The 22,003-nt window shown below is 49.0% G+C and overlaps 1 protein-coding gene across 1 annotated transcript; it reads left to right on the forward strand.

Annotated features, from left to right (window-relative positions):
- The first annotated feature begins 16,892 nt into the window (after positions 1–16,892).
- Positions 16,893–21,536, forward strand: LOC149912601 (rho GTPase-activating protein 32-like). The gene is made up of 13 exons (XM_090131856.1): positions 16,893–17,008; positions 17,190–17,267; positions 17,581–17,662; positions 18,142–18,285; positions 18,562–18,664; positions 18,760–18,892; positions 19,058–19,140; positions 19,278–19,385; positions 19,749–19,894; positions 20,382–20,586; positions 20,762–20,907; positions 21,096–21,253; positions 21,528–21,536. The coding sequence occupies exons 2-13, from the start codon at positions 17,217–17,219 to the stop codon at positions 21,534–21,536; spliced, it is 1,368 nt and encodes a 455-aa protein (XP_089987982.1). The 5' UTR covers positions 16,893–17,008; positions 17,190–17,216.
- Positions 21,537–22,003: the final 467 nt, after the last annotated feature.

The raw sequence follows: 22,003 nt of genomic DNA on the forward strand, positions 1-22,003 counted from the left end.
TATTGCATCCCTCTAGCTGTCAAGTCAAGAGCTCCTGTGTCACACAAGGAAAAGCAATCTTTTACCTGCTGTGCCATGCTCATGGCAGCAGCAATGCAGATGCCAGCAGCTGATGCCCACAAGGACAGCCAGCCTGGACTTATTTTCATCACATATCCTTGTCCTGATGTCCTTCTACAAGCTGGAACATTTCTCCATCTCAGCAGAAGAGGGCAGGAGGGGTCCAAGGTGAGGGCACACTCTGCTTTTTGTCTGGCACTCAAAGAGAAAGATAAAATGAAAACCAGATGTGTTTCCCAGCCCATGGCAAACACCAGCCTTTCCATCCTTACAGTCCTTCCTGACATCAGCACTAATTGAAACAACATCCCACTCACCTTTGCCATGTCTGGCAGAGGTTGCAGCTCTTTCTATTGCATCCCTCTAGCTGTCAAGTCAAGAGCTCCTGTGTCACACAAGGAAACGCAATCTTTTACCTGCTGTGCCATGCTCATGGCAGCAGCAATGCAGATGCCAGCAGCTGATGCCCACAAGGACAGCCAGCCTGGACTTATTTTCATCACATATCCTTGTCCTGATGTCCTTCTAGAAGCTGGAACATTTCTCCATCTCAGCAGAAGAGGGCAGGAGGGGTCCAAGGTGAGGGCACACTCTGCTTTTTGTCTGGCACTCAAAGAGAAAGACAAAATGAAAACCAGATGTGTTTCCCAGCCCATGGCAAACACCAGCCTTTCCATCCTTACAGTCCTTCCTGCAATCATCAGCAATGTAAACAACATCCCACTCACCTTTGCCATGTCTGGCAGAGGTTGCAGCTCTTTCTATTGCATCCCTCTAGCTTTCAAGTCAAGAGCTCCTGTGTCACACAAGGAAAAGCAATCTTTTACCTGCTGTGCCATGCTCATGGCTGCAGACGTCCAGATGCCAGCAGCTGATGCCCACAAGGACAGCCAGCCTGGACTTATTTTCATTACATATCTTTGTCCTGATGTCCTTCTACAAGCTGGAACATTTCTCCATCTCAGCAGAAGAGGGCAGGATGGGTCCAAGGTGAGGGCACACTCTGCTCTTTTTCTGGCACACAAAGAGAAAATGAAAACCAGATGTGTTTCCCTGCCCATGGCAAACACCAGACTTTCCATCCTTACAGTCCTTCCTGACATCAGCACTAATTGAAACAACATCCCACTCACCTTTGCCATGTCTGGCAGAGGTTGCAGCTCTTTCTATTGCATCCCTCTAGCTGTCAAGTCAAGAGCTCCTGTGTCACACAAGGAAAAGCAATCTTTTACCTGCTGTGCCATGCTCATGGCAGCAGCAATGCAGATGCCAACAGCTGATGCCCACAAGGACAGCCAGCCTGGACTTATTTTCATTACATATCCTTGTCCTGATGTCCTTCTACAAGCTGGAACATTTCTCCATCTCAGCAGAAGAGGGCAGGAGGGGTCCAAGGTGAGGGCACACTCTGCTCTTTATCTGGCACTCAAAGAGAAAGAGAAAATGAAAACAAGATGTGTTTCCCAGCCCATGGCAAACACCAGCCTTTCCATCCTTGCAGTCCTTCCTGACATCTGCACTAATTGAAACAACATCCCACTCACCTTTGCCATGTCTGGCAGAGGTTGAAGCTCTTTCTATTGCATCCCTCTAGCTGTCAAGTCAAGAGCTCCTGTGTCACACAAGGAAAAGCAATCTTTTACCTGCTGTGCCATGCTCATGGCTGCAGACGTCCAGATGCCAGCAGCTGATGCCCACAAGGACAGCCAGCCTGGACTTATTTTCATTACATATCCTTGTCCTGATGTCCTTCTACAAGCTGGAACATTTCTCCATCTCAGCAGAAGAGGGCAGGATGGGTCCAAGGTGAGGGCACACTCTGCTCTTTATCTGGCACTCAAAGAGAAAGAGAAAATGAAAACCAGATGTCTTTCCCTGCCCATGGCAAACACCAGCCTTTCCATCCTTACAGTCCTTCCTGACATCTGCACTAATTGAAACAACATCCCACTCACCTTTGCCATGTCTGGCAGAGGTTGCAGCTCTTTCTATTGCATCCCTCTAGCTGTCAAGTCAAGAGCTCCTGTGTCACACAGGGAAACGCAATCTTTTACCTGCTGTGCCATGCTCATGGCTGCAGACGTCCAGATGCCAGCAGCTGATGCCCACAAGGACAGCCAGCCTGGACTTATTTTCATTACATATCTTTGTCCTGATGTCCTTCTACAAGCTGGAACATTTCTCCATCTCAGCAGAAGAGGGCAGGAGGGGTCCAAGGTGAGGGCACACTCTGCTCTTTTTCTGGCACACAAAGAGAAAATGAAAACCAGATGTCTTTCCCTGCCCATGGCAAACACCAGACTTTCCATCCTTACAGTCCTTCCTGACATCAGCACTAATTGAAACAACATCCCACTCACCTTTGCCATGTCTGGCAGAGGTTGCAGCTCTTTCTATTGCATCCCTCTAGCTTTCAAGTCAAGAGCTCCTGTGACACAAGGAAAAGCAATCTTTTACTAGCTTTGCCATGCTCATGGCAGCAGCAATGCAGATGCCAGCAGCTGATGCCCACAAGGAAAGCCAGCCTGGACTTATGTTCATTACGCATCTTTGTCCTGATGTCCTTCTAGAAGCTGGAACATTTCTCCATCTCAGCAGAAGAGGGCAGGAGGGGTCCAAGGTGAGGGCACACTCTGCTCTTTATCTGGCACTCAAAGAGAAAGAGAAAATGAAAACCAGATGTGTTTCCCTGCCCATGGCAAAAACCAGACTTTCCATCCTTCCAGTCCTTCCTGACATCAGCACTAATTGAAACAACATCCCACTCACCTTTGCCATGTCTGGCAGAGGTTGAAGCTCTTTCTATTGCATCCCTCTAGCTGTCAAGTCAAGAGCTCCTGTGTCACACAAGGAAAAGCAATCTTTTACCTGCTGTGCCATGCTCATGGCAGCAGCAATGCAGATGCCAGCAGCTGATGCCCACAAGGACAGCCAGCCTGGACTTATTTTCATTACATATTTTTGTCCTGATGTCCTTCTACAAGCTGGAACATTTCTCCATCTCAGCAGAAGAGGGCAGGATGGGTCCAAGGTGAGGGCACACTCTGCTCTTTATCTGGCACTCAAAGAGAAAGAGAAAATGAAAACAAGATGTGTTTCCCAGCCCATGGCAAACACCAGCCTTTCCATCCCTACAGTCCTTCCTGCAATCATCAGCAATGGAAACAACATCCCACTCACCTTTGCCATGTCTGGCAGAGGTTGCAGCTCTTTCTATTGCATCCCTCTAGCTTTCAAGTCAAGAGCTCCTGTGTCACACAGGGAAACGCAATCTTTTACCTGCTGTGCCATGCTCATGGCTGCAGACGTCCAGATGCCAGCAGCTGATGCCCACAAGGACAGCCAGCCTGGACTTATTTTCATTACATATCTTTGTCCTGATGTCCTTCTACAAGCTGGAACATTTCTCCATCTCAGCAGAAGAGGGCAGGAGGGGTCCAAGGTGAGGGCACACTCTGCTCTTTTTCTGGCACACAAAGAGAAAATGAAAACCAGATGTGTTTCCCTGCCCATGGCAAACACCAGACTTTCCATCCTTACAGTCCTTCCTGCAATCATCAGCAATGTAAACAACATCCCACTCACCTTTGCCATGTCTGGCAGAGGTTGCAGCTCTTTCTATTGCATCCCTCTAGCTTTCAAGTCAAGAGCTCCTGTGACACAAGGAAAAGCAATCTTTTACTAGCTTTGCCATGCTCATGGCAGCAGCAATGCAGATGCCAGCAGCTGATGCCCACAAGGAAAGCCAGCCTGGACTTATTTTCATTACGCATCTTTGTCCTGATGTCCTTCTAGAAGCTGGAACATTTCTCCATCTCAGCAGAAGAGGGCAGGAGGGGTCCAAGGTGAGGGCACACTCTGCTCTTTTTCTGGCACACAAAGAGAAAATAAAAACAAGATGTGTTTCCCTGCCCATGGCAAACACCAGACTTTCCATCCTTAAAGTCCTCCTGACATCAGCACTAATTGAAACAACATCCCACTCACCTTTGCCATGTCTGGCAGAGGTTGCAGCTCTTTCTATTGCATCCCTCTAGCTTTCAAGTCAAGAGCTCCTGTGTCACACAAGGAAAAGCAATCTTTTACCTGCTGTGCCATGCTCATGGCAGCAGCAATGCAGATGCCAGCATCTGATGCCCACAAGGACAGCCAGCCTGGACTTACTTTCATTACATATCCCTGTCCTGATGTCCTTCTACAAGCTGGAACATTTCTCCATCTCAGCAGAAGAGGGCAGGATGGGTCCAAGGTGAGGGCACACTCTGCTCTTTTTCTGGCACACAAAGAGAAAATGAAAACCAGATGTGTTTCCCTGCCCATGGCAAACACCAGCCTTTCCATCCTTACAGTCCTCCTGACATCAGCACTAATTGAAACAACATCACACTCACCTTTGCCATGTCTGGCAGAGGTTGCAGCTCTTTCTATTGCATCCCTCTAGCTTTCAAGTCAAGAGCTCCTGTGTCACACAAGGAAAAGCAACCTTTTACCTGCTTTGCCATGCTCATGGTTGCAGACGTCCAGATGCCAGCAGCTGATGCCCACAAGGACAGCCAGCCTGGACTTATTTTCATTACACATCTTTGTACTGATGTCCTTCTAGAAGCTGGAACATTTCTCCATCTCAGCAGAAGAGGGCAGGAGGGGTCCAAGGTGAGGGCACACTCTGCTCTTTATCTGGCACTCAAAGAGAAAGAGAAAATGAAAACCAGATGTGTTTCCCAGCCCATGGCAAACACCAGACTTTCCATCCTTACAGTCTTCCTGACTTCAGGAATAATTGAAACAACATCCCACTCACCTTTGCCATGTCTGGCAGAGGTTGCAGCTCTTTCTACTGCATCCCTCTAGCTTTCAAGACAAGAGCTCCTTTGTCACACAAGGAAAAGCAATCTTTTACCTGCTGTGCCATGCTCATGGCAGCAGCAATGCAGATGCCAGCAGCTGATGCCCACAAGGACAGCCAGCCTGGACTTATTTTCATTACATATTTTTGTCCTGATGTCCTTCTACAAGCTGGAACATTTCTCCATCTCAGCAGCAGAGGGAAGGAGAGATCCAAGGTGAGGGCAAACTATCCCAAGTTTATCTGGCAGTCAAAGAGAAAGAGAAAATGAAAACCAGATGTGTTTCCCAGCCCATGACAAACAACAGCCTTTCCATCCTTACAATCTTCCTTACTTCAGCAATAATTGAAACAACATCCCACTCACCTTTGCCATGTCTGGCAGAGGTTGCAGCTCTTTCTATTGCATCCCTCTAGCTTTGAAGTCAAGAGCTCCTGTCACACAAGGAAAAGCAATCTTTTACCTGCTTTGCCATGCTCATGGCAGCAGCAATGCAGATGCCAGCAGCTGATGCCCACAAGGACAGCCAGCCTGGACTTATTTTCATTACATATCTTTGTCCTGATGTCCTTCTAGAAGCTGGAACATTTCTCCCTCTGAGCATCAGAGGGCAGGGGAGTTACAAGGTGAGGGCACACTCTCCCCTGTTTATCTGGCACTCAAAGAGAAAGAGAAAATGAAAACCAGATGTGTTTCCCTGCCCATGCCAAACACCAGCCTTTCCATCCTTACAGTCCTTCCTGACATTAGCAGAAATGGAAACAACATCCCACTCACCCTTGCCATGTCTGGCAGAGGTTGCAGCTCTTGCTATTGCATCCCTCTAGCTTTCAAGTCAAGAGCTCCTGTGTCACCCAAGGAAAAGCAATCTTTTACCTGCTGTGCCATGCTCATGGCACAGAAGTCCAGATGCCAGCAGCTGATGCCCGCAAGGACAGCCATCCTGGACTTATTTTCATTACATATCTTTGTCCTGATGTCCTTCTAGAAGCTGGAACATTTCTCCATCTCAGCAGAAGAGGGCAGGATGGTTCCAACGTTAGGGCACACTCTCCCCTGTTTATCTGGCACTCAAAGAGAAAGAGAAAATGAAAACCAGATGTGTTTCCCTGCCCATGGCAAACACCAGACTTTCCATCCTTACAGTCCTTCCTGACATCAGCAGCAACTGAAACAACATCCCACTCACCTTTGCCATGTCTGGCAGAGGTTGCAGCTCTTTCTATTGCATCCCTCTAGCTTTCAAGTCAAGAGCTCCTGTGTCACACAAGGAAAAGCAATCTTTTACCTGCTGTGCCATGCTCTTGGCAGCAGCAATGCAGATGCCAGCAGCTGATGCCCACAAGGACAGCCAGCCTGGACTTATTTTCATTACATATCTTTGTCCTGATGTCCTTCTAGAAGCTTGGACATTTCTCCCTCTGAGCAGCCGAGGGCAGGAGAGTTCCAAGGTGAGGGCACACTCTCCTCTATTTACCTAGCACTGAAAGATTTAGAGAACAAGAAAATAGATGTTTTTCCCAGCCCATGGCAAACACCAGCCTTTCCATCCTTACAGTCCTTCCTGACATCAGCAGAAATGGAAAGAACATTTCACTCAAGTTAGCCATGTCTGGCAGAGGTTGCAGCTCTTTCTACTGCATCCCTCTAGCTTTCAAGTCAAGAGCTCCTGTGTCACACAAGGACAAGCAATCTTTTACCTGCTGTGCCATGCTCATGGCAGCAGCAATGCAGATGCCAGCAGCTGATGCCCACAAGGACAGCCAGCCTGGACTTATTTCCATTACATATCTTTGTCCTGATGTCCTTCAACAAGCTGGAACATTTCTCCATCTCAGCAGAAGAGGGCAGGATGGGTCCAAGGTGAGGGCACACTCTCCCCTGTTTATCTGGCACTCAAAGAGAAAGAGAAAATGAAAACCAGATGTGTTTCCCTGCCCATGGCAAACACCAGCCTTTCCATCCTTACAGTCCTTCCTGCCATCAGCACTAAGTGAAACAACATCCCACTCACCTTTGCCTAATCTGGCAGGGAGGTGATGCTCTTTCTAATATACCCCTCTGGCTTTGAATTCACCAGTGCTTTTGTCACACAAGGAAATGCAACATTCCAGCTGTTCTGCCATTCCCATAGCAACAACTATGCAGATGTCAGCAGCTGATGCCCACAAGGACATCCAACCTGGACTTATTTTCATTACATATCTTTGTCCTGAAGTCCTTCTAGAAGGTTGAACACTTCTCCATCTCTGCTGCAATGGTCAAAAAGGGTCCAAGTTTAGGGCACACTCTCCTCATGGCCTCTTGCACTCAAAGACAAAGGGAGCATGAAAACCAGAAGTGTTTCTTTGCCCATGGCAGACACTAGCCTTTCCATCCTTACAGTCCTTCCTACAATCACCTGGAATTGAAACAACATCCCCCACATCTCTTTTTTGAATTTATTCATTCATGAATAATAATAATGAGAATTTTTCTGTAAATCTTATTTCTGCATGGAAACGATCTGATAACCAGAGCTTTTTTCTCTAAAACAATCCAGCGAATTTGCATTGCTTATCTATGTACGCAAAATGTTTTTGCCATTCATCTCAAATATCAATTCAACTGGCCAAAGAATATAGAAAAAGTATTTACAGACATTTTTGGACATAGATTACTTCTGGTCAAGTGGGAAAGAATCCCTAAGCTGCAATCATGAAATTCTTTTATCACTTTCTCTGATTTAGCCAGTGTTACTAAAAGGGAAATAAGACACAGGCGTTTGATAGCAGCTGCCAATTTAAGAATGATAATAACTTTTATTATTCTTGGCTAAGATCAAAGTCCCGCATTTCAGGATTATCTCCAGCTCATCAAGTATAATTAACAGTTTTGGATAGCCACATTATTGTATAGCAATATTGTCTTCCTGCAAGGAATTTCATTGTTTTGATACGTGCCACAGGTTGTTAATAGATTGCCTGATTACCATTTATTTTTTTTATTGGCTTATGATGACCACAGAAAATTATACAGCAGCACCATAAAAACTTTAAATCCTATCCCATGTATCTGCATTCATACAAAAATCATATTGGAAAGCATTGGTGAAACTAAGATTACAAAATAAAGCAGAGGACAATGTCAGTGAAAGCCTGCAGGTTTCTCAGCTCTGCCCATTTCAACCCCCTGAAGACATCCACGGGTTTCCTGCTGTGGGACACAGGCACTCACCTGCAGCTCAGCACTGCCTGCTCATGCCTGCGCACACCTTCAGGCTGGAACCAAGGAAATCCTCAGCAAAGACATCAGTACACTTTTGTTATGACGACTTTCATAAAGAAGCATCAAACATTTCTTCACGAGAAATACTGCGAGTCACTTTGACACTAGCCCTTATTTTAAATGTTTAGATTTGTGCTTCATTCAGGCGTGCTGTCACTCCCAAAAAGATTTGTATTCTTTTGCTTTTCATTCTGAGGAACACAGTGATTTCTGCCTTGTTTACTGACTGTAGGCACAGCAATACTCCTGCACCTTCAGGGAAACAGCAAATCCATCTCTTTCACACCCTACTTCTATCAAGCTCATTCACCTTACAAGGTATTTATTGCAAGCAGCTCTTCCAAAAATGGAGATTAACAGAACCTGCAACCCAGGACACCTCAGTAAGCCAGTACTTTTCATCTCCTGAAGGTGTAGGTAGACACAGAGCTGGAACATCTTTTCCAGAGCTGTGTGATGCTGTCTCATCTGTGTTCCCTAACTGTTGACTCAGTTTCACTTCTTCTCTAACCTGGTTGCATCCCAGGATTTCTGGTGCCAAAAATAAACTGACAGCTTTCATCACTAGTTAAAAGGAAACTGCAATAGGAAAAGCAATTTTTCTGATTTCTCTGTTGATCAAAGATGCTTCATGCAAGCCTGATGCGGTAGAAACAATATCAGCTTTAGAATGACAGTCATTAGAGCAGAATCCTTTCACTGATGAAATCCCACAGTCCTGATTCATACAACACTGACACTGGAGGACACAGTAGTTTAGATGAGAGCGCATTAAAAATGACTAAGTTAAGGTCTCAGAAATAGCAAAGAGTGACAAGTATGAAAAAAAGAGGTTGCAGAAACTGCTTCAGTTTGGCACTCTGGCATAAAGTATGACAACACACAACCTGCCTGTGCAGTTCCAGAAGCAGAAGAAAGCCGTCAACCAAGACTTGTTCTCATCTGCTCTGAAAGTCCACTGGGACAAGGCCACTTTTCTCTGACGTGCTTCCAGAAGTATCACTTCTGAGCACTGTGCCAGGGAGTTACAAGATACTGTTTGTGTGTACAGAGGAGAAAAAGACGTCTGTCTGGAAACAGACTTGGTGAAGGAGAAGCAGCACTTTCCAGAGTACTTCAGAAAGAACTGAGCACTGCCCCAAGAGCTTCAGAGCGGCAGGCTCTGAAGATTCATGAACCTTGAGCTCCTTTCCAAGCCGGGCCATGCTGTGATTCTGGGATTCTCACCTTTGCCTCATCTGGCAGAGGGAGGCAGCTCTTTCTCTTGTCTCCCTATGGCTGTCAGGTCACCAGGGCCAGTGTCACACAGGGAACTGCAAACACTGTGTGTGCTGTGCCCTGCCCATGGCAGCACAGAGGCAGCTGCCAGCAGCTGATGCCCACAAGGACAGCCAGCCTGGACTTCCTTTGATTCCTTCCCTTTGGATCAGCGTCCTTCAGGAAGGCGGAACATCTCTCCAGCTGAGCAGCAGAGGACAGCAGGGCTTCGTTGTCTGGGCATGTTCTCTTCTGGCCCTCTGGCCCTCACAGACACAGGAGGAGGACACAGAGGCTGCTGTAACACAGCCAGCCCTGCCTCTCAGGTCAGCTCTCAGGCCATCCTCTCTCCCCTCAGCAGCAGCTCACTGTTCTGCACTCCTCTGGCCTGGGCTGGCAGAGGTGTGCAGCAGTTCTGCTGATCTCCCAGTGCTGGCCATGTCTGCAGTGCCTGTGTGAAAGACACAGGAAGCTGCCAGCATTGCACTGCTCTGCTGTGCCCCTGCCATCACCGAGTTTGCTGTCAGCAGCTGCTGCTACACGTCCATTCAGGCACAGGCCTTTCCTTCCTGGCCCTCTTTCCCCCCCTCTCTCCTCTGCTCTCTCTCGTGCTCCCCTTTGGCCTGGGCTGGCTGAGCAGTGCAGGCCTTGTTGTTGCTCCCTGGGCCAACTACGTCACGGTTCCCCGTGACTCTGCCAGCTGCTCTGACACAGCGACTGCGTCCTCAGTGTGGATTCCAGAATGCGACAGACGTCCAGAGAAGACTTCCAGGGCTGATTGGAACATGCTGCCATCAAGAACTGCCATGGCTCAGGCCCCCTGGGAATCTGCTCACAGCGAAAGCTGCTGTCACTCTGTGTGGGCACAGCCTTGTCTGTGTAGGCCTGCTCACACTGCAGCCCCTGTCTGCACCAGAACCGTGCCGATCCACCTTCTCTTGGCCTCCTTGCCTGCATGGAAAAGGGCAGCTTGGGCTGAAGTCCCTCAACTTTCAGATGGCCGAGTGAAGTCTCTGAGCCCTGGTGACCCACTCAGCTCTTCAGCCTGCTGACCTGGTCTGCTGGGGCTGTCTTAAAAGGCAGAGGGCACGTTATCCTCATGTCCCCACATCCATCCCTCTTAGCATACTGTAGGCCAGTTCCTAAAAGGACACCTGCACAATCTCTCTGAATGTTAATCAACATGTAGTTGGTCTGTGCACTGCAGAAATTGCACCTAGGTTTTCAGTGGTGATTAGCTATGTGTTTAGTCAGAGGTGCAATGGTTCTAATGGTGAGAGAAAGACATTCCCAGTTGTCACCAGGTGGAACACACTTCAGACTGGAATCCTCAAGCAGACTGCAGTCAAGCTTTCTTAATTACTCGTTGTTGTTATCAATTCAGACGCATCTCTGAATTCCTGCTTGAATGAACATTCTGTAATAATCTGCTGAGACAGTGCAAGGCTTGACAAGGAGACTATAGTTTATGAAAGCAGCACTTTTTACTTCCTTTACAAGTTCTTATCTGAATGCTAAATGCAACATCAATTCACTTCTCACTGGGTTGAACGTTTTAAATATTTGGTAAACATAATGGTTCTAATTCTGACATTTAATATGAAAATATTAAAATTCCTTGTAACTACTTTTTTGTTAGAATGCCAGATGCTAAAGGGATGAAGTGGCACAAGAAAGCAAAATGTCTCTGCTGATGGCAGGAAGGACTGTAAGGATGGAAAGGCTGGTGTTTGCCATGGGCAGGGAAACACTGCTGGTTTTCTTGTTCCCTTTGTCTTTGAGTGCCAGAAAAACAGAGGAGAGCGTGCCCTCACCTTGGACCCCTCCTGCCCTCTGCTGCTGAGATGGAGAAATGTCCCACCTCCTACAAGGACATCAGGACAAAGATAAGTAATCAAAATATTTCCAGGCTGGCTGTACTTGTGGGCATCTGTTGCTGGAAAATTTAATGTCAGTAAACTGCCTAGATAATGACAGAATGAGGGTGACAATAGAATGGTACGTAATCACAGTGCAATGAAAAAAGTATGCAGGGTGCAGGAAGGGAGGTGTGGACATTCTGAGTTGCAACTCTTTATTTGCTCCAGAAAGCTCTATCAGAATGGAAGACTGAAGGAAATACTTTGAGTGTTTTCTAATGTGACTGGATGAAAGATCCATGTGGCAAATTGAATAACTGAGTGGTAAAGGGACATAGATACCTCACTGTTTCATGGAACCTCTCAGTTAAGCACCTGAGCACTGTGTACAGGACTTGGGAATATAAGTATTAGAGGATCATGGAATATCTGTATTTGGAAGGGACCTCGAGGATCATGTATTCCACCTCCTGGTTCCACACCGGACCTCCTATGGGTCAAGCCCTGTGTCTGAGAGCATTGTGCAAATGCTCTTTGGCCTTTGTCAGCTCAGTGCCAAACCACTGCCCTGGGGAGCCAGTGCCAAATTCCATGTATCTAGTTCATCCTACAGAATGATGCCAAGAACAGTTATAGAGATCGACTTACAAACAAAATTCTTGTCTTGAATTAATGGTACACTCACCATTTAAAAAAAAAAAAAAAAAAAAAAAAAAAAGAAAAGAAAAAAGAGGAAAAAAAAAGAAAAAAAATCAGAGCCACATTCTTACGCTGGCATTTTACAGTATTGTCAGATTTTTGTAATTCTTTTTTGTCATATAAGATTCTCTCATCATGAAATAATGACCAAATTCTCTCTTCAGATCTAAACATACAAATGCTAAAGGCAGCAGTGCTGTTCAAGAGTACATTACCAGCTCAAACACTGCTTTGGCTGTAAAACTGAAGGTAGTAAAGAATTTTATCAAGGAGTTGGAAGAAAACATGTAAGTGTAGATTTAAAAGCAACCTGTATTGTTACTTAGAGTTTGATATAGTGTAATCCAATGCACAGTACTTGTAACGTGTGTTTTACAAAATGCTTTGCAATGTAGGCATCTATTAAGATGAATGCTGCAAGTTCTAATATGTCCATGACCTTTTCAAACTGTTCCTTACTCCTACACATCACTACGAGTAGTTCTTCTGTCAGGAAGGATCACCTGAGTAATTAACCTGTGACCTTAAGTTTGGAATTAACTGCATACAGTGGAAGTAAGAGCTGTGGGTTATTTTGCTCTTTCAGTGTTGAACAGCCGAGGTGTTTTGTTTTGGAGGGTGGATAGTGATGGGACAAGGGGGAATGGCTTTAAACTGAGACGGGGGCTGTTGAGGTTTAGGTTGGATGTGAGGAGGAAGTTTTTCAGCCAGAGGGTGGTGAGGCACTGGAACAGGTTGCCCAGGGAGGCTGTGGATGCCCCATCCCTGCAGGCATCCAAGGCCAGGCTGGATGTGGCTCTGGGCAGCCTGGGCTGCTGGTGGGCAGGTTAGAAAGCCCACAGGACTTTATTGCAGCCCTGGGTGCAGGGGGATCACTGCTCCTAGCATGCACACAGAAGAGCTGGAGCACACAGGTGATGTACATTCCACTTGTGAACATTCCTGCAATTGCAGAGAGCGTGCGCCTGTTCCAATCACTGCTGCACAGATTAAAAACTGATTGCAGATGAGCTGTTTTGGTATGGGGTTCTTGCCAACGGTCTGCAGTGGCTGTGTGATTCCTCGGGGAGTTGCTCTCCAGCCCAAAGGTCATGTCCTAAGTCGACCAGATCCCGTTTGTGTCCAGAAATGGCTGACAACAGATCAGCTGCTGGTCAAGTTTCTAACATCACACTGGCCTTGCTCCAGTGTCTGTGTCATCAGCCCCAGCACATACGGTGCACCTCTTCAAGGCTTTGGAACACTGAGACTCTGCACTTGGGCTCCAGACATCCTGCTGCACCAAGAGGTTATTCTAGCTTTGGTATCTTGCAACTTTGTATATAACTACATCACTGTAATCATAAATGTCTAGGAGCATGGAGGTGGAGAAATTAATCTCCCTGTAATTCTCTGTACTGCAGCCCCGTGGTTGTCAACACCTAATGCAATATTGAAATTTCAGTTGAGAAATTGAAAGCTGCCCTTAACAAAAAAGCATCTGGATTTGTTACTGAAATCACACTGAGGATCAATAAATCCAAATGCTTCTAGCATAACCACGATTATAGGCAGTGTTTAGACAAGCTCTTACAGGAAAACCATGAACACAAGGCTAAAGAGAGACTAAGTGATGCACTCTGCAGGAATACTCATGGAAGTCTTCACAGTGCAGGAGTCTGATCTGATTACAGATGCTGTGCTTTAAGTACCCCTTATCATATCTTTTTTTTCACTGTTGTGCAGGGGTTGGACTCAGTGATCTCTGGAGGCTGGAGATGCTGTTTGCTAATGGAAGATGGAGATAGGAAAAGCAAGTGAAAGGCATGCTGTGCATAGCCACCACATGGCATCTGCACCATTTCCCCCTGCACCAAGGAGGAGCAGCTCACAAGCTTGGCCTGGGCCAGGGAAGGGAGCAGACAAACATCTGGACCGACCCCAAACGAGCTGGTTCTGCAGGTTGGGTGTCTTCTGCTGCTTGTCTCACATCCTGCTGCTCAGCGGTAGATTTGTTCCTGCTCAGTGCTAACAGGAAACTCACACAGCATTTCTGTTTCAGCTGTGCCAACGCTTTGATCCCTTGCTGCTTGGATGGGGCGTTTGAAGAAGGATGCCTGTGCTGATGTCCAGCCAGGCTTTGGGGATGAGTCTCCACACCAGGGTACGACTGACAGGACTGAGGGTTGGGGATCCAGCCAGGTCGAGTCCAGTGTGCTTTGCTCTTGTTCTTAGTGCTTGTTTTTGCTCAGGAGGGCAGGAGGTGAACCTCGTGAACCAATGCCTGCAGACGGGGTTTGCAGAGAAAGAGGTCCTGCAGGCCTTGTGTGACAGCCACGGAGCTGCAGCGAGGCTGCATCAGTGTAAAACACCAGAGATCCACGGAGGTGTGAAGGGGAGCTGTGGGCTGCAGTCACGCAGGAAGGGATGTGCATGCTCGGGGTTTGGTTGTTGTGTGTGTGTTAAGTGACTGTGATACCACTGCTGGGTCAGTGTGAGTGTACGGAACAAGTGTGACAGCCTTTTTGATGGAGTCCTGTGAAAGGATTCCTATGGATTTGAGATCCAACTATCAGCCCGTGGGCATCATCCAGGAGTTGGGGTAGGGGATGAGGCAAGGGAAGGTGGTGTAAGAAGGTGATAAAGCAGTCTGGCAGTAGTTCTGTGTTTCTCCCATCTCCTGCTTTATTTCCTTCCAGGTGAAATAGATGGGTGCTGCAACATGCCCTTGAATGTAACAAAACCCACTCTAGTGTGGATTTGACATGGGCCCAGCACTGCAAGGTACGCTGCTGGGAGGAAGCGTCCATCTGGCTGAGGGCAGGAAGGCCCTCCAGAGGGATGCACTGAGGCCAGTTGTGCGAGGCTCAACAAGAGCAAGCGCCAGGTCCTGCGCTTTGGTCATGACGACCCCGTGCCAGCTTCTCCAGGATTTGGCTGGGGTAGAATTCCAAGCAGCCCCTGATTCCAGAACGTTGGGCTGGGCTGTTGGAATCTTCTGCCCTTGTGACTGGTCTTGCCTCCCCACCCTGTCCGTCGTGGTGGAGCAGCCTGGTGGCCCTCAGTGATGTCATAAGGGCTAGAATGAGGGGAGGAGCAGTGCGTGCTGCGTCCCTTCATTGGAGCGCTGGAGCTCTGACTGAGCAGCTCGCTTGTTGCACTTGTGCACCGACTGCGTCCCTTTGTCTTCACACCGTCCTGTGCAGCACCTTGTAGGTAAGCTGAGACAGTGTGGGAGAGACGGGGGGACAGTGAGTGCTGAGAACTGCTGGCTGGCGGAGCTCATAGGATCACATTATCTCCATCAGCAGAGGGGTGGCCATGAGGGACAGGGAGGTGATCGTCCCCCCCTGCTCTGCTCTTGTGAGGCCCCAGCTGCAGTACAGTGTCCAGAAAGACAGGGAGCTGTTGGAGAGGGTCCAGAGGCGAGCCACAGAGATGATCAGGGGACAGGAGCACCTCCCCTGCAGAGACAGGCTGGGGGAGCTGGGCTTGTTCAGCCTGGAGAAATGAAGGCTGTGTGGTGACCTCATGGCAGCCTTCAGTACCTAAAGGGAGCCTAAAAAGAGGAGGGGAATCACCTCTTCGAAAGGGTAGATAACAGCAGGACAAGGGGAAATGGTTTTAAGTTGAAAACTTAAGTTTTTAAGTTGAGGGAGGGCAGATTTTGGATTTTCCCTCATAGTCTTTGCTAAACCGTGGAAGCAAACTGACCTGCTCTTTCTCTCTCCTCTCTCCACCCTCTGCCTGCTTCCCTGCTGCAGCTTTTGCTCGTGGAAGATCAGAGCAAAGTGACAAGGACCGGCTGCGGATTCGTGAGATTTCTCTCCCTCGTTCTGATCTCTTGCCAGGTACCTGCCATGGTTTGTCCCCCCACATGCTTTAGCAGCCCGTGACGCCCCGTGTTTAGTAACACAGCCTCATCCAGCTTTGATGGGACGCTGGTCACGTGTGGGTTTTCTCCACGTGCTCTGCAGCTCAGCCCTCAGAAGGATGCTGTCTGTGGTGCTGTGACCAGCTGGTCCACAGGAAACCAATCCCTTAGGCAAAGAGTCCCAGCCCCAGCTTGTGCAGAGCTGCACAGCATCACCAGGGACACCAGCAGGCGTGCTTGGGCTGTGTGAGTGTGCTCGACAGCTGTAGGGAGCACAGCAGAGATGTGAACAGAGAAAATAAAAGTGTGTTTCTTTTCAGTTCCAGCTTGTCACACCTACGCTGATGGCCGTGGCGTGCAGCGAGATCAGCTGTGGGCCTGACCTGGCATGGACAGAGGTAGAGTATGAAGCTCTGATTGGTCTTTGTTCCCTGACTGCAGCCAGCAGAGTGAGCCGCAGATGTGCTCTCCTGCTTTCCAAGAGAGCTCCTCTGTGGCAAGACAGTAGTGCAAGCGTGGCAAGTTTATAAAAGTACCAGAGCCATCTCGGCTGTTGTGTTTGTCCTCTACTGAATTTTCCCTTGAAATGGCTGCAGAAACAACAATCATTCTCTGCTCTGTTTGGCCTCGCTGTTGGTTGGACTGCTCAAGAGAGCTGCTTGGTGCTTGCAATGGCACTGTTTGCACCTTGTAACTGCAGCCGTAGCTTTGGTTTCCCTCTTCACAGTCTCCTAGCATCTTAAACAGCCAGCCTTCCTGCACAAAGAGCGCAGGAAAGGAGGGGGCAAAATGGACAAGGCCACCTGTCTGCGTCAATGCCATTGCTGATTAGTCTGGGTGGGGAGAGATGCATCTTTGCTGGCGTGTGCCTGCTGCACACCAGGGAGAGAAACAGCCGTTATTAGACTTGCAGTTCCTTCTGAAGTGCCCATGATAAGGACCGAGTGCATTTCCTGCAGCTTTCTCTGCAGATGTGCTCCTCACCTTGAAATCCGCCTTGTTGGTTCCCAGCTCCTCACCGTGGCCTGTGCTCTCTGTTTCAGACTGAGAACAAGGGGAAGCCCCTGCTAGACCATGAGGTGGCACCTGTGAATGTTCCAGCTATTGCTGCTGCCCATGCTATTAAGAGATACGTTGCCCAGGCAGCGGATGAACTCTCCTTTGAGGTAAGCAGTTCAAGGCGTTCCTTGTTGCTCAATTTTACAATGGCAAATGCCTTCAGAGCTGCACTGGTGCAAGTGCTCTCAAGCTCGGCGATGTTTGGCAGTGCAGAAGAATGCAGTCATTTGAGCTGTGCTTTCCTCCCAGCCGTGCTGAAGCTGGGATTGACGTTGCAATCTCTTGCAGGTGGGAGACATCATCTGTGTCATCGACATGCCACCAAAGGAGCTGACCCCCTGGTGGAGAGGCAAGCTTGGCTTCCAGGTAGGCACAAGCTTCAGACTGGAGAGTGCAACTTCAGTAAAGGCAGGAATCTCAGCTTAGAGCTGCTCTGCCTGCACAGGATGCCTAGTGGACATAAACAGTTTCCCTGTGTCGGTGTCAGAGGACCTTGCCTTTGGCTGCAAATGCTGAAAACTTATTACCTTTATGCTGTGAACTATGGCCATTTTCTGCTGGATAGTCTTAGAAAGTGTCAGGCAAGCACGTTCCGAGGGAAATGTTATGTGGCTTTTGGTTTAACAGTTCAGATCTGAGAAGTGCTGCATGCAATATTTGGCTTCTCTTCTTGTTACAGGTTGGATTTTTCCCAGGGGAGTGTGTGGAACTCATTAATAAGAACATTCCTGAGGCACTCATCAACTCTGTGCCAAAGCCAGGTACGGATGTTACATTTCATGGTGTGGGGAAGCAAAAGGGAGTCTTTTTTGGGGTGTGTTCCATGTTTAGTACCTCATTTATCCATCCCACATTGTCCTCTGGGTTGATGATTCTTCATGCACACCATGGGGCAGAGATTTGGCCCAATCCTCCTGTGTTTATGATTGGACTTGGGGAAACTATAGAATCTTCATAGAATGGCTTGGGATGGAAGGGACCTCAGGGATGATCATGCTCCAACCCTCCTGCCTCAGGGTGGTCTCCCAGCCCCCACAGTTAATGTGAGACTAGATCAGGCTGCCCAGGGCCCCATCCAACCTGGCCTTGGGCTCCTCCAGAGATGGGGAAAATCCCTTTTTGTATGTACTGGTTGGTAATGTTCTTCCCGTTCTGACGTTCTCTGTAGAATGTGCTGTGCTCGGCCTCGTCCAACGGAGCCAGACCTGAAATGACCTGGTTTCTTCCTTTTGTTGTGCAGTGCCCAAGAAACGCAGCAAGATCCTCACCTTCCTTTGTTCCTTGGTGAAGGCCCGCCCAAAGAAACCGACCGAGCGGGAGGTAGAGAAGGAAAGGGTGTTTGGCGGTGACCTGGGAGAGCATCTTCTCCACTCCGGTCGTGATGGTAAGGAGCTGCCCATTCCTGAGATCTTCCTCTGCTGGGCATCTAAAGAAGATGAAAGGGAGCTCATATCTAGCAGGGGGCAGGCTGATAGCAGTGGAGACACGTGTAAAGGGAGTTGATGGCTGAAGGATAAAGTGAGGCGGATGTTCCTAAGAGACAAGCACATCTGTATTTGCTTCAGCCAAGCCTGGCTGGGCTTAGTGGATGGGATGTGAAGCACAGCCTGCAGCACGATTGAATCAGGAGCTCCACTGACGGCTGGCACGTGTTCTTCAGTCCCCCAGGTCCTCCAGAGCTGCGCTGAGTTCATTGAGCAGCACGGCGTGGTGCAGGGGATATACCGCCTGTCCGGCGTCGCGTCCAACATCCAGAGACTGCGGTAAGAGTGCTGCGACTGACACAGCCTGAGTGCATCTGGTGTGGCTTTGGGCTTGCCTTCCTCTCGCTCAACCGGGTTTGCGTCCCTCTCTCCAGGCAGGAATTTGAGTCGGAGCAGATTCCTGAGCTCACCGTCCGGGACATTCACAGCGTGAGCTCCCTCTGCAAGATGTACTTCAGGGAGCTCCCGAACCCTCTGCTCACCCACCAGCTGTACGGCAAGTTCTCGGTAAGCACAAGGCCACATCTTTCATTTCCCTCTTCCTGGGCCTCTTGGCAGATGGCTGCAGCAGTGCCCCAGCTCGGAGGCCCTTTTGCTGTCAGCCCCACGAGGTTTACTCGCAGTGGTGTACTAGCCTGATTGGTGTCTCGCTCCCTTTCTGCACTACTCCAGGATGCTGTTGGTGCCGCTACAGAGGAGGAGCGGCTGCTCAGAATGCAGGACGTCATCCAGCAGCTGCCCGCTCCTCACTACAGGTCAGTGCTGCCCTCAGCCTGCTGAGCTCAGCCCTGCTGCATTGCAGGGGGCAACGATGTGGTTCCAGACTTTGTCTTTCTGAATTGCAGCACGGCATGCTTGTTGGTGCTGAACGTTTGCCTCTCTTGTTTTCCAGGACACTGGAGTTCCTGATGAGACACTTGGCGTGTCTGGCTGGGAGCTCCACCATCACAAACATGCATGCCAAGAACCTAGCCATTGTGTGGGCTCCAAACCTCTTAAGGTAAACTTCTGCTTCTGTTTCAACACAACACTGACATCTGTTCTCCAGTAAAAAAAAAAAAACAGTCCTCTCTTTTTCTCCATCAAATGTGCTCTTCTCCTGTAAAATCTGTGGCTGACAGAAGAGCGGGATCCTGGGCTGTTCTCCAACCCCACGGGCACAATGTCCAGGTGACAATTTCTGCAGTCTTGTTGAGATGGGACTGACGTGTCCTTGATCATCCAGGGGAATTTCTGCAGTGGCATCACTGATTGCCCACTGCGGAAGTCTCCAGAGCCTCAGCTGACAGCTTTTGGCTGCAACAATTCAGACTCGGGGAAACGGTCTTGGAGAAATGACTTCTAAAATCTGCCTTTTCTACAGATCACAGCAGAACGAGTCTGCCTGCGCCAGCGGAAGAGCTGCCTGCATGGAGCTGCAGACGCAGTCGGATGTGGTGGAATTTCTCATCAACCACACAGACGTCCTCTTCTGCTCCAAATCCAGAGCAGACATCGCAGATGCAGCAGGTGAGTGTCTTCTTCCATTAGCTTGATCTTGACCTGACACCTTGATCAAATGCAGGCCTTCTCCAGGACCTTTGAGATTCTCTTTTACCTTCAAGGGGACAGCAGACCTCTGGGCTTCCATTAGGGTGTGGCATCCTGTTGCTGGATGCTTAGAATGTCCAAGCCCAAATTTCACAAGGAGGAAACTGTCATTATTATGTTTGCACGCAGGAAAAGCTTGATGCAAGTGTGGCAGCGAAGCTTTCTCAGTTCCCTGCCCCCATTTCCTTGGGTTTTTCCTTGCCTATTTTGATACAGTAAGCTGCTCTTAATGATGACCGTGTCCTTTGCCATAAACAAACCTCTGCCCACATGGTTATTTTGAGCTCCTCTTCTTCCAGTGGCTCGGATAAGCAAGCCTGTGAAAAATACAGCACCTCCCCCAGAACTCTGGTGGCTGTGCTGCTGCTTTCTGATCCTCACTCTTACCTGTGGTTTTCCCTGACAGGGCACAATTCTCTCCCAGGGCCCAAGTCTGTGGGGGTCTCTTCTGCTGCCACAAAGCTGCTCAGCCTGGAGGAGGCACAGGCACAGAGGCGAGGCCACAGCAGCTCTCCCCCTGTGACAGAGAGCAGCCACGACATTGAAGTGGAAGAAAGCCCTGCAGCTGGGCAGGGCAAATTCCACACAATCATCGACTTTCCATCTGACAGGTAAAGAGGACTTTCTTTTCCAGCACCTAGCATCATTGTTTGGGTGGGTTTTTGTGTTTTCCTGCAGAAACCAGGCAGTGCTAGGAACAAGCAACTGCTGCCAAGAGCTCAGTGCTGCTCTTCCCTCACCCTGCACCACGCACGACTCACAGCATTGGCTGTTTTCTCTCTCCAGACAAAATCCACCCAGCAAGAGTGAGGAATCACCAGCTAGCAGTTGGTGTTGCTGCTTCAGCCTCAGGAAGCCATCCTCTGGCAGCAAACGCCAACTGCAGCGCAATGCCAGGCAGCCCTCAGAAACAGCAGTGGTAGTCCTGGCAGGTAAGGGTGCAAATGCAGCTTCCAAATCCCTGCTTTTCAGGAACATACAATTCAAGCTTGCTCTGCACTTGTATCTCCTTCTGGCATTCCAGCCCCTGCCTAGCATTTTCAGTTCACCCCTGATCAAGAACCACTGTCGTAATTCAGCTTCTGAAAGTTTGACACTAACCCCTGTGTATCCTTTCTAGGTGAATCGAGCCCTTGCCAAGCCATAAGATCCAGGGCAAGCAGCGAGGATGCTCTCTGTGCTTCCATCAGTGGAGAGCTCTTAGGAAGCACAAATTGCTGCAGTTCCAACAGCAGCCTTCCATCTAACAACATGAATGGAGAGAAGGAGCTCATCGAAGTTCAAGCTCTCATTACACCTGGCTCTGCTGAAGTTGGTGACCTGAGCCTCCCAGACACCACAGTCACAAGTGTGGTCTGTCACCCAGAGTCTCTGCAGTGCAGCCCATCCCAAGAGCAGTGTGAGTGCCCCGACAGCAGCACCTCCATGCAGGAGCAGTTCAGTGTCAGTGAGGAGGAGCAGAGCCTCTTGCAGGGGGACTTTCAATCAGGCCTCCAGTCCCAGGCACCGGACAGCAGCACTGAGAGCTCTGAGCCACTCTCTCCATGACAAGACAGGATGAGTCCCATCTTCACCATCGACCTCTCACTCTCCTGTCTTTTATACAATAATAAAAGCACACTCGTGCTCAATCAACGCCTTGACTGCCTCCAGAGTCTTCATTCACACGGACTGGGATGAATGCAGCACACAGCAAGGCACCCCAGCTTGCAATGCTGTGGCTGTGGGGTGTGTGCAGCACAGCTTCGGGTTTGTTCCTGTTTTGTCTGGCTTTGGGATGTCTGCAGGGGGAGCTCTGCTACCATTTGGCATGGTAGCAAATAATCTCTCGCATCCTGGATGCTGCTCATGATACTCCCAAGCTTCCTGGCTGTGGCTTTGTGATGCTTTTCAGGGATTTTTGATGCATTTTGATGCCTTGGCTGTTGCTTAACACCTCCCTCCTCCCATCATGTCCTTTCCTGGCTCCCATCTACGAGCTGGCCGTGCAGATCATCTCCAGACCTGTCATCAGCACACTGCGGCAGG

The sequence above is a fragment of the Phasianus colchicus genome, chromosome Z (genome assembly GCF_987193195.1).
Source record: "Phasianus colchicus chromosome Z, bPhaCol1.hap1.1, whole genome shotgun sequence".
In the NCBI taxonomy this organism is placed as follows: domain Eukaryota; kingdom Metazoa; phylum Chordata; class Aves; order Galliformes; family Phasianidae; genus Phasianus; species Phasianus colchicus.